Source organism: Gallinula chloropus (assembly GCF_964237585.1).
Source record: "Gallinula chloropus genome assembly, chromosome: 1".
Classification (NCBI taxonomy): domain Eukaryota; kingdom Metazoa; phylum Chordata; class Aves; order Gruiformes; family Rallidae; genus Gallinula; species Gallinula chloropus.
The window spans coordinates 184,842,584-184,861,529 of NC_140085.1; the positions used below are offsets into that span (position 1 = coordinate 184,842,584).

Sequence of the window (18,946 nt, forward strand, 5' to 3'; positions counted from 1 at the left end):
GGGATGTAGAAGTCAGCAAGAGTGCACCCTGGCATCTGTAGCAGCAATTTTACATTGACTCTACAGTATTCCAGCATAGCTATTTCCAGATGGGTACTGTATTTTACAATTTCCTCTTGCAGTTGACTGCTATCATACATATATATAGTACAACAAAGATGTACACAAGGGTGAATTATTGCCTGTTCTTCGTTGTACACACTTTCTGAAACATCTGGGGCTTTATTTATGTGGCAGTTAGTCTTCTTCAGAAGAGTATCTTTGCCTGGAAAAACAATATATACAGCAGCTACAAAAGATAAGGAGAAAGAGAACAGTATGGCTAATAACGAGAACACCAACAGCAAAAATGTACAGGGTTTTGTCACAGTAATCCTGAGGCTGATGGAAAGGTGGGATGAAATTTGGCAGGTACACAGAAAAAACCCAGTAGTTCCCAAGAATGAACCAGAGAAAGAGGAAAAGGCTGAGGGTTAGATGGATGTAGTACTTGTGAGCATTCTGCCTCCAGGGATATTCGTCGTCATCATCATCATCAATCACAACAGACTTGGAAAGCAGCTGCCTCATCCTGGTGGAGTCGTACAGCAGGAGAGTCACCTGGAGGCATTGGGGGAGAAAAAGCAATACATAAACTGGCTGTGGAAAGTCTGAACACCTTCTGGCCACTGCCAGCCTTTGGGACAATTTAAAATTGGGTGTGGGAAAGTCATGTATGAGAAAGCTGAGGAGTTGCAAATGGGGCAGAACCTGCATAAAATAATGCTTTTTTGTTTTTTTCCCCTGGAGTTTATTCACCATTGAGATTTAGGCCAGACATTGGAAAAAAAACTTGCCAGTGGTAAGGATGGAAAGGCATGAGAACAGATTGTGGAGGGAGATGGCAGCAGCTCCTACGTTGGAGACTTTTAAGAACAGATCAGAGTAACTGCTAAATGACTGGAGTAGTTCCTGCCTTGTAGTGGGTGGTTTTGTCTCTCCTTACTCTATTTTCCATGGCTATAAAGGTGAATCAGTTTAAATAAAATTATGAAGTATCTAGAATTTGACCTCAAGTAAATTGCTTCAGAAACTTGGATGAAACTGTCGAGTTTTTTTCAATCAAGTGTAGTTTTCTCAGATTGCTCCATTCCTGCTTTCCATCCAAACCAGTAGAGAAATAGGTGATGTACCACAAGACTGTGAGGTTTGGAAGGTCGGATCTACAGGGAAACTCAGCAGGACCCATCAGCATTGCTTAGAAGATTTCTAGTTTAGTCTTGGCGATACAAAGTCTGTGGGTAGGTTGACTGCAGCGCAGAGAAGTTTTCAAATTTCTGTCCCCTAAATTACTTTCTTAATTTTGGTAGATTCATATGAGAGGTATATACAGGGTGCAACATGAATTTGGGCCAACATTGTGTAACTTGTGTTATTTTACTACAGCTGAAACACTTGGCCCAGTCCTCAAGACACTAGATTCTAATTGTAACTCCCTTTGGTGGGGACTCAGTCCCTTTGGGAAAGGGACTCTAAGAAACCAACTGAGCAGGAAGTTGGCCAATCAGGGGTAAAATTCGGAGGGAAAGGTAAAAAGTGTGGATTTGTAAGTGACCATGGAGAGGTATGTACTGTCCAAGCAGGCATTCTCAGCCATGTTCCCTTTCCCACAGTTTTATTCCATGCTCATTTTTCTGTTAGAAATGAGAGAGAGGAGCAGCCCTCCCTTTACACTGTCCCTTCTCCTGCAGACAATGAGTAACAGTGAAAACACGAGCAAAAGTAAACCCATTTGTGTATATGTTCTGCCTGGTTCAGCTTTTGTCCATGTGCCCTGTTCTCTAGAGGCAAGGCTTACCAAGAGGATCCAGGACATCCTGAGAAGAGGATTCTCTTGCTCTTCCCTGTTCAATTACATATAAAGGATTAAATGTTTGTTTACAAAACCAGCTAGTTTTCTAGCCCAGAAGTTGGTATCAGTCTGTGGGAAACAGATTAAAGTCCCAGCACCAATATCAGAAAAAAATTGTGTCTCCACTGGATGTCTCACAATCCAGCTGAGCTCTCAAACTGGCAGGCTCATTAAAACCAGCAGAGCATCTTCTCATTTATTTTAGGTAGACTCGTGACCCACAGGAGGGATAAACCTACCTGGCCAGTGGTTCTGAGGTTTCTGCATGGAGACCTGTGGCTTGACCTGAAGCTCTGTGCAGCTCCTTAGTTTTGAGGCGAACTCAGCACATAGGCAGCTGCCTGTCCTCAAGCGTGACCAAGCTCAGCAATAGGAATGGGGTCAAATGGCAGATGAGCATTGGTTTTGGGGAAGTCAGAGAAACCTCCCAGGTGGATTTATGGGTCTCAACTGTATCTAACAGGTTCCAGGAAAGTGCATTTATTTCTTGTGCGTATTGAGTTGCCAAACCGTGCCTGAAGCTAATTCTGGCAGTTGCTCACAACTGCTGAATATACATTTATGGAGCAGTGTGACATGAATTCAGCAGGCCTCTCTGGACAGTGTAGAATGGTTTGGTTGCCTTGGTGAACATCTGTAGATTATCATTGCCTTTTAAAAGACTAGAAGTGGCAGAGAAACAAGATGAGGAGCCTAAAGCCTGCAGAGATCTGGGCCTGAATGGCTTGCCATTAAATGATGTCCATCACAGGACAGCAGTCAGTCAGACTTCATCCTTTGTCCTCTGACCTTTTAACTCTCAGAGGTCAAGCAAATGTACTGCTCAGTGAAGTCAGTGCAGTCTGAGGAAAAGAACAGAGGGCAGAGTTGAAACTGGTAGAATTTGGCTACAGCTCAAGCTCTATGAAGTGACACAAGAGTTAGGCCAATCGAATGCTGACTAAATGTACTGCCAGACTGTGAAATACACAGTCCTGCTGTCAGCTGAAGCCAAATTCAAGCCATTATTTGACATCAGCAGGAACATTAACTGACCCACTTACCGTCGTATGTAGGGTGTGAAAAACTGACTTTAAACCAGAAATAGCTAAGAAACAGTCAATGTTTTTGATGAGGGCTTCAGTTCATTAGCATGAAAATTTCCTTTCAATTCTGCTCTAATCTTTTCTAAATTATTATTAAATGAACCTTTGATTATACAGATAAGTCCACTGGTGTGATCAAATGACTAAGCATTTGCCAGTGGAACTCACAGCATAGCAAAAACCTTATAACAAGATTAAGCACTTTCTCTTTTTCTCCATTTACTTACTGACCAAAGGTCCTCAGGGGAATGATTCATACCCCACTGATGTACTGGGGTTTAGTTACCAATGTGAAAGAGTGCAGGGGATGCAGAGACCTGCAAAGGAATATTCTTTCCCCCTTCTTTCTATCTTGGCAAAGAAATAGAGCTGGAAACGTTAGCCAAGGTGAATGTAGTGAGCTCCTGTCTGCCGTGTCTGCTGGGTGCTATATGCAGTGCTGTCAAGTCAGAGTCTAGTGGGTTCCCTTTCAAAGGGCAAGCTGCTTGTACCCAAACATTAGCCCACAACCCACCAGTCCTCCTCTGTGTGCTCTGGGTGCAGGGCTCCTGGCAAGGTGGGCTTGATGCTGCCCTCGTTAGCTCTGCAGGACACCTAATGCTGCCAGTACAGACGATCCCTCCAGCAGCAGCACTTGCTCTTCTTATGCCCTTCCGTGCCCCAGCAGCAGCTTACCATAGCTTTCCCTTCAGCTCTGCCTCTTTTCCTTCCTTTGGCAGGAACATCTCTGGGCAGCAAAACCCCAGTTTTGTTTAATCCTGCTGAGGAGCCTTACAGCAACTCTGCAGTCTGGTGTGAGGCCTCTCCGTGCCACTAGCAGTCCACTAAACCAGCCCGCAAAGGGACTGTCAGAACAAGGTGATCCCTAATCCTATGTCAGCGCAGAGTTACAGCATTATAGAGACCAGGCTGCAACATGGGTATGGAGGTGTCTCTACTTGTCAGGCAGTCCCACAGAAGACAGGTAGCTGTGGTTAGAAAATACTGCCCCCCTAAATTAATGAGCTCTGCTGTGAGGCAAGGATATATTTACTCTGGAAGGAAGCCACGCTGCTGCATAGTCACTGCTTCTGGCCAGGTTGAAGTGTGAGTAAATTGAACTTGTGAAGGACTATGTACAAACACCTATCGTTTTACAGTATTCCCAAAACTAGGGGAGTAATCTCACTTTTTGTTCAGCCTGTGTGTCTGAAATGAAAGGTCTGACAGGCTTGGAGGGCTGCTTGTAAAAATAGGACCCCATTTACCACAGGCATCTGCATTATGTGCTCATTTCACTCAGTAAGCATGGTAGCACAGATGCTGTGAAGTAGGAGAAAGTCACACCACAATGTGTGGGACAATGCTGAATGCTGAACTCATTAGTGTCTCGCTTGACTGGTAGGTGCTTTAGGTGCTGGAACAAGCACAGTTCAGCCCAGATAGCTCCCTTGAGTACTGCATGCACATAACTGTCTGGAGCCATCGTTATGTCTTAACTGGCATGTCCAAGTCTAGTCACAGAAAATATTTTTCACACATAGAAGACACATTACCTTTAAGCTGCCAATCACGCCGCCCACCAACAGATATAATGGAATTAGTGGCTGAACTGGGCAATCTTCCAAAAACTTCATTCCTGAACAGCAAAAATAATGTTTGTTATCTCAAGTGATCAGATAGAGCAGCAAGCTGTACAGTGAAAACTAAAGATGCTGTAGGTGAAGTGTGGTGCTTAGACCCAGCATCTATTGAAATGGGGGCTGAATTAAATGGGAGTTGCACCTCCCACTGCAGGAGTGAGGGCCAAGAGCAAACAAAAGGCAGGAGAAGGAAGGGAGAGAGCAAAGATAACAACAGCATTACTGTTTCTCTGGCATTACGGCTCTGAGCCATGTCCACGGGTCATTAGGTTCAGCCACTGAGTCTTTGTTAAATGAACGATTGACTGAGCTGGACAGGAAATTTTCATCAGCAGTACAAAATTCATTGAAAATCGAAGCCATTTGTGAAAAGAAGGAATTCTGATAAGCTTCTCTCAGGTCTTCCCTGCTCATTGGCACCTGTGTGTGGCATGTTCCTGAGTCAGATGCCTCAAAGCTTGGGAGCCAGCACCCGTGGGAGCGCCTGGAACCTTTTTCGCTTCCTAGGCAGCTGACAGGGAACCACAGAAGCTCAAGTTTCCAGGCTGTTTGGGTTGCTGGAGGCTAAAAGCATTGGTTGTTATGGAGCCGGGGATCCTGGCAACCCTCAAAGCTACTGCTAGAAAGAGAAAGCTGGGTGAGTTTTAAGGGAGTGTATGGCAATATAAGGATATTGCTGGCAGTAGACACTGAAGCTTGTGATACTGGTCTGTGGCAGTGAGACTCATCTGTCCAAATATAGATGTCTGCAATGCAGGCATCCATATCTGAACTAGTTTCCTCGACTCTCTTTATAGTCAATAGGGACGAATAGACACTTGTAAAATTCAATTCATCTCATCTTAAGATAGGCATTTAAAATAGGTCAGATGAGCTGGGCCCTGAAAGTGCCTCTTTCTCTCTGTGACTATACAAGGAATCTAGACAGCCAGCTCTAGATATCTAAAGTTAGCTGAGACGAATCCCCTGCCCAAGCCTCCTACCTACACAGTGGCATCTTTAGTCAATTTTAAATTGTTCATTACACCAAAATTTTGTTGCTACTGATTCCATGTTTAAGGGCTTCTGCTGAAGACAGAAAGGATTTCCTGTTTTATTCTTGTTGTGTAAGTCAATGAGTTGTTTATTTCAAGGAGAAATTTTGATTTGAATTAAAAATGGATGCAGGATGCTGAAAGCAATGTGCTGGTCTTTGTGCTTTGGGTGGAATGTCTTGCCTTCATGCTCATAACTACACTGAACAGAAGGGATTGGGAAAGATGTGACAGTGAGTATTTTTTGCTTTTTTTTGTAGCTGTAATCCTCTTCATCTTGTCAACCTGACCACCAAGCCACTGCTATTGTTGGTCAAGAACATTGGTGATGTCCTGAACTTCTCCTGTGTTCCTTGCATAGCATGATAAATGTGTTCTGGATTGTGGTTGGTTGCTGTGGATCTTAAATTAGTCATAGGATACTGGGCAGTGTTTTGCAGCCTGCTGTGTGTAAGGGCTATGGAGTCCAGTGGAACCTTCTACACTCAGTATTTATTGACAACCTTCTCATAACTGAAAGGGGCTGACTGTAGGTGGATTTGGACTTTGTCCCTTTTTGTCCCCTATTTCAAGGCTGTAATTTTTTGTCCATTTTGCCACTAAGTAACACTGAGACCTGCTCTGACTCCCAGCTTTACAGGGGTGGTCAGCAGGGAAATAGTCGAGAATTATATCATTTTCAGAAAGCAACTGCCAGGGTTTCCAGAGTCCTTGACCCTGTAATAGCCTACCATGAGAGCAGCTGGCCAGGGATCTCAGGGAATGTATTTCAGTTTAGGAACCTAGGCACTTGCTGTTTCCACTGTATTACTGAGATTTTGGGTTGAGGCCAAAAAAAGTTAATCAAGAAAACATGTAATATTTTTTTCAATGGAACTATGATACTGTTTTCCTGACAAATCTGTTCTGGGGTCCTTTCATATATGCAACATGACAGCCGTTACTCTTGGGAAGGAGGTGAATGACAGGCAGTGCCACTCTGTAGTTCTGGGGAGAATATTGCAGGCAGATATGACAGTAGAGAAGGACGTGAAAGGGGATAGTGCAGTAGTAACTCAAAACGTACAGCACTGTGGGTCAGTAGGAAACATGAACATGCTGTTGACAGATGGCCATTGACTCTTGTTACAGTGAAATCTAGGCACACACGTCATGTGCCAATCAATTCACACACAGCATGTGCCTGATTTGTTTGGGAACACCAAAACTAGTAGAATAGCATCAGTTCTACCGTTTCTTTCCTGTGGACACCAGCCGTGTTCTCCTTTGGCTGTTAATGATGAGATATATAGACCATAAGAGATCAAATCTATTTTTCTAGTTCAGTGTGTCCTGCAAGCCAGGGTGATCTGTGGTTTAGAGTGAAGAGGAATTGAACCTTACTATGACACAGACCAGTGCATGAGTCCAAATGAATAAGGCAGCAGCCTTTGGACCATCAGGCACAGCAAGGATACCCAATACCTTGCACAGTGTCCAAACGAAAAATAAAAGGAGATGGGAAGCTTGGGGAAGCAGAGGTCCTTGCACATTTTACCTCTTGGCTACCTCAGAACAACTGCAGTGGGATCTAGGACACGGACTCCAGCCAAGTGGAAAGAGCCCGTGTCAACGACCAAGATGTGAGCAATGCCCACTTCCCTAAGGACACCGATTTGGGCAGTGTTGTGGGATGGCCCACAATAGGTCACTACTAACCAACTGTCCCTATGACCTGTGGTCATCTATGAGATGAAAGCTAATACAGTGGCCTCCTTTCAGCTACTTTGCTTTTCTCAGTCAGCTGAAAATGGCTGAAGTGCATTCCACAATAAAGGAGAGCTGCTCTACAGCAAGGCTAATCTGGTGTCTGGTGCCTGCTCCCCACCTTCCCTTCTAATAATAGCCAGAGGACACTACATGCCAGGCCATTTTCAGTTGTTCCCAGGGATGACTGTAGCTGCCATCACTCAGTGCAGACCTCTGCTCAGTCCTGGACAGCGGGCCTTACTCCAGGACCTAGATGCTGAAGAGTAATTACCTGACAATTACATTTCTGGGCTTCTGAGTACCATTTTATCAGAAAATAAGAGGAATCTCACAGAAACTGTGAGTGACTGAAGGACTGAAATGCAAGAAAAAAGGTTTTGTTAATAACAGCCCTCAAAGAACAAGACTGGCCCCCACATAAAGATCCGGACTATGAGAATAGACCTCAGACAACTATTGGGAGCACTTGAGAGCTGAGGAATTCTTTGGTGTAGATATGAGCATGAGGAGTAGCACTGGGTTAAATATGAACAGGGGAAAATTTAGACTGCCTATGGAGAAAACTATGTCATCAGCTTTCAAATGTGATTTAGCTACCCCTGGGGAACACTGTGTATAAAGGTAGTCTGGACAACGTACAAGAATGTGTTATTGGGAGCAATCCCTCACTGTCCTGGAAACAAAACAAAAGAAAAACCCCTTGAAAAAGGTTTCAGAGGTCCTTCCATAGCTCTCCTTATTTTTGGAGTGTTATGAGGGGGAAGGAAAGATCATCTCCAGCAGCAAAAGTTAGAAAGCTGCTAAACAATTTGTGGCTTAAATGATGTCACAAGTCTGGAGCTTGGAAAATTCGCTGAGTCCTCTTCATGTGTCTAACCTATACTGTGATTTAAAGTACTACCAAATATTAAAAGTGTATAATGCTAGTGTGTAATTATTATCAGAGCTACCGGTATAATAAATATAACACAACATTTCATGTTAATTTAAAGATAAAATGTAAATATATTTAATAGCAATATGAATATATTTCTATAATCATTCATGTCCCTGTTCTAAGAAATATTATTATAATTTGCTTGTTAATATTTGAAAATATCTCACAGTTTTTCTCTGCAGAAAGCAAGAGCCAAAATGACTGGAGGCACATCAGCAAGTTGCTTTCTGAGATCATGGTAACAGAAAATCAGAGGCTTTTGCTTGGATATTAAATATCTGCATTTTCCTTGACATTTCATTTTACTAAAAAAACCTTTGCAGATATGTAGCTGCAGGAAACCAATATCCTCTGACAATACTATATTGCAATGACATTATCTCTTAATTTCAGTCAGTTGGGGAAAAAAAAAAAAAGCTCTATATCTGATGCAGGAGATACCCAGAGCTCCAGGCTAATATCTTACCCTACACTTTCCACTTCTCTCTGGTCTTAAAGATATTATGGAATATTCCAAGGAAATCACATTTACGAGTGGTCAGATTCCAATCCTGGGTTCATCTCCAGAAGGCTGGCTGTCAAGCTACGTGCAAGCTGTACCACACTTTGAATTATACCTTTCCACCCCTCTTCCACAGCTCAGGCATATTCAGCCTGGGGAAAAGCTAAAGCTGAAATCCTCTTAAGGGATAAATAGCAATTTTAAGTCATGGATAAGCACAAGAGCCTAACTGTTGAGATGTAACAGCACGGTCCATCTCCCTACTTCCTAATTGCTCCTTAATCCCACATTAGAACTCCCTAATTCCTAATTAGGATGCCCTAATCAGAATCCTACTCCGGTCGTTGCTGGTACTTGGAAGGCCCCAGCTCAAAGAAGCAGCACCAGCCTTTAGCTGGACAAAGGTTTTTCTGGGTTTGGTCAACTATAGATGCTGACAGGTGAGGTGTCCTCACTCCCTTCAAAGTCATCTCATCCTAATGAGATCTCTAAAAACCTCATCCCTAAAAAAGGGTATGGGGCTTTCACAGTCAGCAGTGCCCCTTTCTCCTAACTGACTCCAAGGACAACACACGGCTCTCAGCTTGGTCACAGATGTGTTCAGTCTGAACCTAGGTGGGATGCATCTTGCCCACAGCATCTGCAGATAAAGTTCATTTGCAGCATCTTTCATGAATGAGGCAGAAGGTGAGCAGCCTTCTCAAGGATACCCATCTGTAATGATTGTAAGGACTCCTCAGGGCTGAAAGACTTACAACTCAAAGTGATCTGGATATACTGGAAAAAGACACCCAAAATCTACAAGACAACAGCCAATACAGCTGGACACTGTGTATAGGAGAGAAAACTTCAATGTAAATAAAAAATGAGAAGTGTCTGATTGGGAGCAGCACTGCCAAAAACCATCTGGGCTTACAATGCACCATAGACTAAATTGGATCCAGCAACTTGATGCAGAGAGCATCTTTCATTCTGAGGTGTGTTTACAGGAATCCTGCATGTTAAACAGAGGAGCTGATTGTTCTGCACTGCTCATTCCTCAGGGCTCAGCTGGAGTCCTGTGTTTGGCCTTTTTTTTTGAGGGGGGGAAAAATAGTTACCTCCAGAGGCCAAAGGAGGAAGGCAAAATAGGGAAGGGGAAAAAGAGGAGAGGAGAGGGAGAGGGAGAGGGAGAGGGAGAGGGAGAGGGAGAGGGAGAGGGAGAGGGAGAGGGAGAGGGAGAGGGAGAGGGAGAGGGAGAGGGAGAGGGAGAGGGAGAGGGAGAGGGAGAGGAAACCTAAGAGAAACAGTGGCTTGTGAGGTCAGATTGAAAGAAGTAGGGTTTTGAGATGTCTAGAAAAAAAAAGGGGGGGGAGTAGGGTTATAATAGCAACCTTCAAACAGTTCAAAGATTCTCTTGGGTAGGCTGGTGTCCAATCTATCTTTGTGACCACAGTGGGTAGGACAGGCTGTAATCTGTTTAATTTGCCACAGGGAAGATTTAGGTTGGATATGGGGAAAAATATTTTGTCTGAGAGAGCAATAAAATGCTAAAATAGGTTCCTTGGGAAGCCGTGGAATTTCCTTGAGCAAGGGCAAGTCAGACATCTGTCAGGGATGCCGTGGACATGCAGCCCTGCCTGAAAGCAGAGGTGAGCTGTTGTCTCTACCGATGTTCCTCAAGTAGGGGCCACAACCCCTGTGGAGGATGCGAAGGGCCCAAAGAGAACAATGAAGTGTTAGAAAATGCTCAGGTTTTTAAAAGAAAGAAAACCCCCACCTATGCTAATGATGAAGAAAAGGGGATGGTTAAGAAAGAAGAGCCCTATGCAGCTTAAAAATGTACAAAATTCTGCAGCTTAAAGGATTTTCCTTTCTCAAATATTTGATCATGAAATGCTACTTGCAAATCCAGCCTTTTGGGGTGGGGGGTGGGAGTGGTGGTGTTTATACAGAGGCAGATCAGCAAAAAAAACAGGTCTCACTTTCAAAAAGGGTGGACAAATCACAGCCTAGATGATCTCTTCCCTTCCAGCCCTGCACTTCTGAGCCTTTTGCAGTGCACTTAATACAGAGGGATTCTGATTAATGAAATCTTCCCATGTGTCGGATTCTGAGCTTCCACAGACAGAGCCAAAACACCCACAGCCCTTTGCCAGGGGCTGGTAGCCTGAGCAGCAATTGAGCTGAAGTAAATACACCAGTAAAAAAAGTGAGTTAATATCACTCTGAGGTTCAGAACATGCCAGCAGCTCCAGGGCAAAAAGAAATAATGGGCAGTGCACCCAAAACAAACAGTGCACAACCAGAAACTTCAGAGCTATGGTTAAATTTAAAGAAACCCAAACCTTGTGAGGTATAGAAATGTATCTGTAAGGTCTTGTAGTACCATGACTCCCGCCCCAGACTGAGATGAGACTGACTGGAGGGGTATTGAAGACAAATAAGGTCAGAACTCAAGCACCACTTCCTCCCCACCATGCAGCATGGGCTGGGATTCTGTTTGAAACTAAAACACCAACACACAGGTTTACTCATTAAGTTTTCCGACTCTTTTCTCCCACTAGATGCCTTCAGCTGCCCCACACAGTGCCAGGGTGTTTGTATTTTTACATTGCTTTACTAGCCAGCTTACCTGTAAAAGTCATGGACAGTGGTAAGGCAAGGAAAGCAAGGAGCCCAAATATAAAGCATGCTGTGAACGAGAAAAGAAAAGCAGCGTTACTGGGGCTAGGTGAAGTGTAGGGACCTGCAGTTCCATCCAGCTCTTTACAGATGCTCCTTACCCATAAAACTGTGTTGCAACAAATGCAGTGCACCCAATGTGGTGGGAATATCCTGTTTATCCTGCAGCATTTGACTTGATGGGACCAGCAAGTGGTTTATCACTCTCCCAGAGCTCAAGCTTCTGTTTTTCAACTTGTACATCGTTAGTCCTTGTATCAGCGGAAGAGCAATGAGAGACACAAACTGCTTTTTGTTGCTACTACTTCTAGCTGTCTTATTGCAAGGGCAAGGACTCAGTCACTGCTGCCTCAGCCTGCATCAGCTTCAGAGCCACTGCCAGGTGACTGCACAGTGACAAGTAACTTTGCATCAGCTAATCCATGGCAACTGATGAGCCGTGTCTGTTTGCTGAGGAAATAGCAGCTTTAAACTCATTCCACTGAGTTTTCACTGACAGCTAAATAAACTTCTCAGAGATGTGAACAGTTTCTGGCTGGCCTCGCTCCCTGCCCCAGCTCAGCTCATGCACACAAAGGCAGCAGCCCCGCTGCGAGGAGTGGGACTTGTCACTGATCCGCTTAAGCCACGTGGAAGGATGCTCTTGGGGACACACATAGACCGCTTCCACAGATGAGTGGATCTGAGGTGCTTAGTTACTCCCAGGAGAGCTGCTTGTCTATCTGAGCCCTGATATTTTCCCAGCACAGCCTGTCGCTACAGAGGGATGAATGCTTACCTTTGCAGAAAGTGAGAGACAACAGCGTCGCGAGCAGTGTGAGCAGCCTGCCTTACAAGAGCTGTCACCTCTGTGCCTAATCATGAACACTTGGCAATATTAAAGCAAAACCCTGCCCTGTGAAATGAGAGCAAAGTGAAATGAGGACATTCTGTGGCGAGCATCCCTGCAGAGCGCTTCTGCAAATGGCTCCATCTGCAAGTAGATGCCTAAGGAGGCCAAAGGACAGTGCGTGGAGGTAGGCGTCCACTGCAGAGGGCCCGAGAAGGGCACGGGTAAGAAAAGGAGTAGGATTCCAAGTAGAAAATCTTGGAGGAAGCATTTGGGGTTGGTTTGGGACCAGCCCTTCCCTGGGCAAATTGTGTCACACAATTCTCCATGCCAGAGAACTGCCACCTCTGCAAGGCAAATGGCATCTTCCCTGCCATGCTGGAGCGGGGACGCAGCCAGCACCCTGCGCACAATGACATGCTGGGATACTCCACAGCACTGCCAAAACATCACCCTCAGGGTGCCTTAGAGAAAAAGGGAAGCATCATTGACTCCATTTTACAGGAGGAGAAGCTGGGATGGAGGACATAGGAGCGGCATCAAAATTCAGGGCAGATCCACCAGGCTTTCTGACTCGCAGACACTTTTCATGGGAACACACCACCCCCCACACGCTGCTCGTGTTTTCTCCACGGAGAAGGAGGATCCTACACTTCGGCACTTGAGAGACATCTTTCTTTCTCAGAAGCAGCGCGTTTGTTATCTCTATGAATTGGTAGAGACTGGAGATATTTTGAGCTGAAGAAAGCACTTCTGTTCCTTTGTGCCACCCCCTCCTCCTCTCCCCATCGGCCAGTCTCTCTCTTTCTCTCTCTCACAGACACACATTTTTGCTCAGGCTCTCCTATCTCTTGAATGCTGCACAGTATAATTCTTCTTCCTCTGCTTGAATGGTGTCCTACACTTGACTAAGCTCTTTCAAACACTGACAGCCTCTCATTAGAACAACTCAACCTAGAGCCTCCCTTTTCACCACATGTCACATTTCATGCTAGTTCCCCTTGCTGTTACATTATCTAGGCTATTATTTTCGTATTCAGAAGCGATGCTGTTGTAGCTGAGTTGGGCTTTCAATGCACCTGCGAACATCACCTGCAAGCAGTGCCTGCAGCCCTGCTGTCTCGTTTAGCTGGTACCCACATGAGCTCGGTTCAGGTCTGCAGCAGTCGTGCTGACCGCCTGGTGTTGCCAAAAAGTCTTGTCATCGTAGCGCAGCTCTCAGAGCAGCAGCATCACCCCTCTGCCTGCGGTTTCACAGCCACCTCCTGTTTCTGCCCTTGCTGCTGTGCGAGCGAGTGCTCAGGAGCCTGGTAGGAGGAGGCATCCTGATATTTCTTAATCGTGCAGCGTATGGTCTGCCTGACCCCCTGCAGGGAGTGCCCTAAAAGGCCCACACGTGTTTGGGGGTGTGTGCCTGGCACACAGGTGTGTCTGTGTTTGCTTGTGTCTCGCATATACCCCAGAGTTTGATTTTGGAGGGGAGAAATGGGAGGTAGGGACTACTCAGAGCTCAAGAGTAAAAGATAATGGTTCATTAATTCCCCTCCCAAAGCAGTCGCTGGGAATGTATTTACTCATTATCTCCCCATTCAGCTACAGCCTCTTAGGTCTTGAATTGGAGGGGCAGATGCGTAGTCTGGGAAGGCTTCCAGATCCGTGTTTAACAAAGTGCGACTCTCAACAATTGGCTACACAACTGGCAGGGCTCCGCAGCCGCTCTCAGCTCTCTCCCTGACTGCCTTCCCTGCCCTGCAACGCGTGGGGTTTTCACGGAAAGGCTGCTCAGCCGGGACACAGGCGGGCTCCGGCTTGGATTTGTTTGGGTTGTGCTGCCCCGTCCTGGTCCGCAGAGAGATTGCTCGGGAAATCGGCGCTTGCCGCAGGGTAGCACCGCTCTGCAGAGGATGTCGCTCTCCCTGAGGTTTCATGTGTGACGCTTTGAAGCCGGTGATACCGCCTCACAGGCTGGTGAGAGAAGCTGCTCGACCCGTTGTGAGAAAGAAGAAGCAAAAAAAAGGGCTGGCAGTCTCTGAAAACACAGCAGGGTGAAGGAAGTGTTTCCAGGCATGGCTCAGAAGGACATCTGTTCCGTGGAGCTGGTGTCAGGGCACCAGGCAGGAGATCCCCCTGCTCTGTACCATCAGGGGCACCAGTGAAGTCCTGCTTTGGGCAGCATTAGCGAGCAAGTCCTAACATGCTGGGAAATGGGTGAAGGGAAGAGCTCATGTCTAGGGTCCCAGCAGAGGAAGAGGAGAGCCAGTGGCTGTACATTTTGCTCATTCTCTGAAATCTGTTGGCACAAACATCAGAGCAGTGGGTGCAAATTTTGTGCCTCCTGCCCAGCAGGATGCTCAGCTAATATAAATCTGCTATTTAGCTGAGGTACTCCTGCTAGGGTTTTCCCACAGAAGAAAATGAACTTGAAATCACTGTTAACATTGTGGTTGTATGCCTGTCTGATGCCAGAGCCATTACACCTTTCACAGTCACGTCCCTGCACTGCAGCTCACCTCCTCTCCCTCTACTACTCCCTTGCTCTTCATCCCCAATTATGTGCCTTGCCTCAGGGCACACAGCAGATGAGTTCTCTGGCATGTGGGATGGATCTGGAAGCAGTGTTGGATGTGACACCAATTCACCTTTGGGCTCCGAAGGCTCTATTTTGCTGCTGTGGTTTTTCCAAACACTTGGGAGTCTCAAATCAACTCAGGCTGTCCCTGTTTACTTTGAAGATAGAGAAAAGTTTCTTTCTTTTCAGGTAAGAAGAGTCCTCATGGGATTTTCAGAAGTGATTTATGAGTGTAAATCTCAGCCTACCCACTCTTCTCAGGTAGTATGTTAATACAGCTGTAGTGCAACCTACTCAGTAGAGTGTGTGGCAAGCTCTCTGATAATAAATACAGTAATAAATCAAGTGTTGTGTACATTACCATCACTCTGCTGGGTTTTATGTAGCCTGTCAGGATCCTGATAAAAAAAGGAAGTGTTGTTTTTGCTTGCTTTTTTTTTTTTTTTAAGTGGGATGCTACCAGCTTCCAAACAAATTCTGAAGTTACCCTAGGATTTACCTGCATGAGCAAGCTGATGAGCAAAACTCTGTGTGCAAACTTACAGGATTCCCTTCGGATGCCTTGTGGAAATGTTGCTTTGAAGGGGGCTGGCTCTCAGCAGTCTGGATGGGATGAAATTCGTGTCATTTGGCTTGGTCCCAGGAGAGATGCAGATGATAGTGCCCGAGCTTAGCAAGTAGTGTCATGGTGTGCTGTACAGCAGCATGGACACTGCTGAAGTGCAGATGAGTAGTGGATATTTTATTTTATTTTATTTTATTTTATTTTATTTTATTTTATTTTATTTTATTTTATTTTATTCCATCACAGTACCTGCAGGTATCCCCTACAGTACTGACAGGGACTTGGGTAAATGAAAGGATGCAGTGTGGGTGGGTGCAGCTGTGGCAGAGCAAGTCTCAGTGGATCTCTCTGGGGATCCAGCTCCAGCAAGGCCATATGTTTCACAGACTGGGGACAAGACTGCCCACGGGCTTCATAATTGTGGATGGTGCATCTCTTTCTGGGTTTTTCAGTGGCAGGACAATGTCACCACATCGGATGGGATGCACAGAAAAGACTTCAATGAACTAACTTTGAAGGACAAGGATTAAATCTGTTCAGCTTAGCTAGACACAGCCAAATGAGAGAAAATGACACCAAGGTTTGAGCACTCAAAAAAGGACCTCTGAGTGTTCCAAAAGAGCTCTGAAGGTAGAGACATGAGACAAACTTGTGCAGAAACAAAGATTGCTCTGTCCATGAGGCTAAGTGCCGCAGCAAGGAGATCTATTGATGGAATAGTCCCTTGGGATGAATGGCAGGAACCCCATCCCTGGGAAGATTTAATCCCTTGACCAAACTAGGTAGTCATCAACCAGAGAATTCAGTATAAGGAGCATCCATTCCCATGGAGGACTCCAGTCCCAGTGCAAAGCCACTGTAGGAGGCAGGGGAAGTGTGACAAATGGACCAGGCTGCCCAAGGAAGTGGTGGAGTCGCTGTCTCTGGGGCTGTTCAAAAAACAGGTAGATGAGGAATTTCAGGAGATGGTTTAGTGGTTCCAGTGCTGCAGGGATGACAGTTGAACTTTTAAAGCAAAGCCACCAGTTTGCTTTTCAATAGACTTAGGGTAGTGGATTAGCCTTTTTAAAAATTATTATTATTATTATTATTATTATTATTATTATTATTATTATTATTATTATTATTATTATTATTATTATTATTATTATTATTATTATTATTATTATTATTATATTGGGTGGGGGGTGTCAGTTAATTAAGGACTGCCCTAATGCTCTGAACTTAAATTTCTGTACAAAAAAAATATGAAAAGAATTTAAATGATGCTGCACAGGTAGGTTGACTCTTTGGAGTCACTCAAATATCAGAAGACCATAGATACAAATATGGGGCTGTGCTGAAATGGTCTTTGAAAAATATGCACAGGATGATGAGAAAAAGTGAAATTAAGTGTCACTGCACTTCAGGAGGGCTTGCATTTTAATGAACAGAAAATCAATTTTGGACGCACCATCTGATCCATAGCTGAAGCTGAACTTAAATATAATGAAAACCTAAAGACAGCAAGTTCCCTGGAATGGTATTTCTGAGTTGCCTTACTCATGGGTAACTTTGTGGGTACCCAAGATGGTGCTCCTGGTGTACGAGAGCATAGATGACGTCAGAACTAATCCCTTTCTTTCAGAAATTTCCAGAAAGATCATTTATTTTCTCCTTCATCATTAAAGTTCCAGTGGCAATGTAACACCCACAGGGAACAGTGACATTTTGCTTGTAACCAGTAGGAACAAAAAATCAGAGAAAATCCCACTTTGGCTTTTTTTTTAACGGTGATGTTCACCAACAGACCCAGTTTCCCCCTGCATGTCCTTTCTGCAGGGTGTGAGGAGGAGGAGGAGCACACACCAGCCTGGTCCTGCTCGTGGGGGGCTTGTTGGAGTGTAGTGAGAGCACCACATGCTCTGCACCCCTTGGCATTCATCGCTCCCCAGCCCTCCTTTGTCAATGAGGAGCACAAACAAGTGGGACAGGAAAATGTCCTCTGTCTGCCCCTCTGGCTTGGTTTTCTCTGAAGGTCTGTAAGGCAGCAAGGAGCTAAAGGGCTTAATGATTAATAGAAGTTTGTTCTGAACTTTGAGAGCCTTTCAAGTGAAGCCAAAAGCAGAAATATAAAAGACCCCAGGGTAACAACCCTAGACTGGCAAATGCAGCAATTAGTGTGGGTGAAGCATCCGTTACAGTGAGTGGTCAAGGGGTTTTCTTCTCCTTGCATTTGAGGGGAATTAGGAATTGCTACTGCCCAGAAGTAAAAGCAAAAGGCACTTGCAACTCAGAGCAAGAAGAAGCAATTAGCAGGAGAAAGCTGCTTTAAAGCCCTACCAACAACACTGCTTCCCTGGTCTCACAAAAACCCACCCCTGAAGCGTGTATCTCCTGTGCCTCCCCACGTTGTTTGCAGGGTCCCAGCCCAGGTCAGCTTTCTGCTGCGTTGCTCATCAAAGAGCAAGAACCATCCTGTTCCCCCAGCCCAGGACCTGTCAGCTCATTGCACCCCTCCACGTGGGCCAAACCAGTAGCTTTAAAGCCTGAGTGAGCCCAGCCAGACTGTTGTGCAGAAGACCTCAGTTCAGATAACTGATGTTTCCTACAACACGTGGCTGCCTGTGAGAGCAACCAGTACCCACAGTGGCTGTCGTGATGGCAGTTTTGCTTTGCAGGAGCCGCTCCTGCAGGATTTTGTTCCCAGGTGGCTGCACCATGCTTTACCAGCTGGGTTTCCCTGCAGATACTTCTGCTGGGCTGCATGGAAGGTACCATTTGAGGCAGGAAACAAACGGATTTGCTTAGGTTGATGCTGCTGCAGGCCATATTTAGGTACTTGGTGGTATTTGGTTCTGTTTGAAACTGTACACTGGTCTGCTCTAATCCAAACACTGCGGCAGGCGGGCACTGTCAGGATAGAGTTACCATTGTGCTCTCTGCCAGCACCCAAAATTGCCTAGGAAAGGAAATACCTCAGTAAGAAGGGAAGGAACCTTCAGTGGGAGATTCAGGTGAGACTTGATATCATCATAATTCCTTTATGTAGCTGGCTTAGTGACCGGGCTGCTTAAACACCGAAGGGGATTACTACCAGAACTGCCTTACCATTGCTGGCGATTTTGGATATGCACCGGTGGCAGGCTTTCTCCAGGCCGGCAGTCATTGTGAAGAGCCTTTTGGGGTGTCTGCGAGGATACAGAAACGAATATGGTTAAGGAAACTGTCTTTAACTTACTCAGAGTCACTCCCACACTTTGGCAGGCTCTCACTACCCTCAAAAAACACCAAATCCAGACAGCACCCGCCAGCGTGGTGTGCCCCGGGGCCTTTCCAGTAGCTTTGTGCTTGCTTGCTGGAGGGGTTAAAGCTTTGAGGCCACAGGAAGGCTGGGGAAGAAGTATTAATTAATACTAATAATTAGCGCTGACTTCCTGAAAACTATACAAGATTCTGTCCTGACTTTGGTTGGGGTGGGGGCAGGACAAAATATATTTAGCTGTTATGAGAAAGCCCA

General features: G+C 45.4%; 1 protein-coding gene across 1 annotated transcript; it reads right to left on the reverse strand.

Annotated features, from left to right (window-relative positions):
- Nucleotides 1–237: 237 nt before the first annotated feature.
- TMEM272 (transmembrane protein 272) lies at nucleotides 238–18,595 on the reverse strand (the record flags this gene model as incomplete). Its single annotated transcript, XM_084277766.1, has 4 exons — nucleotides 238–600; nucleotides 4,512–4,594; nucleotides 11,435–11,494; nucleotides 18,538–18,595. 4 exons carry the CDS (start codon nucleotides 18,593–18,595, stop codon nucleotides 238–240), a joined length of 564 nt encoding a protein of 187 aa, XP_084133892.1.
- Between the last annotated feature and the right edge of the window lie 351 nt (nucleotides 18,596–18,946).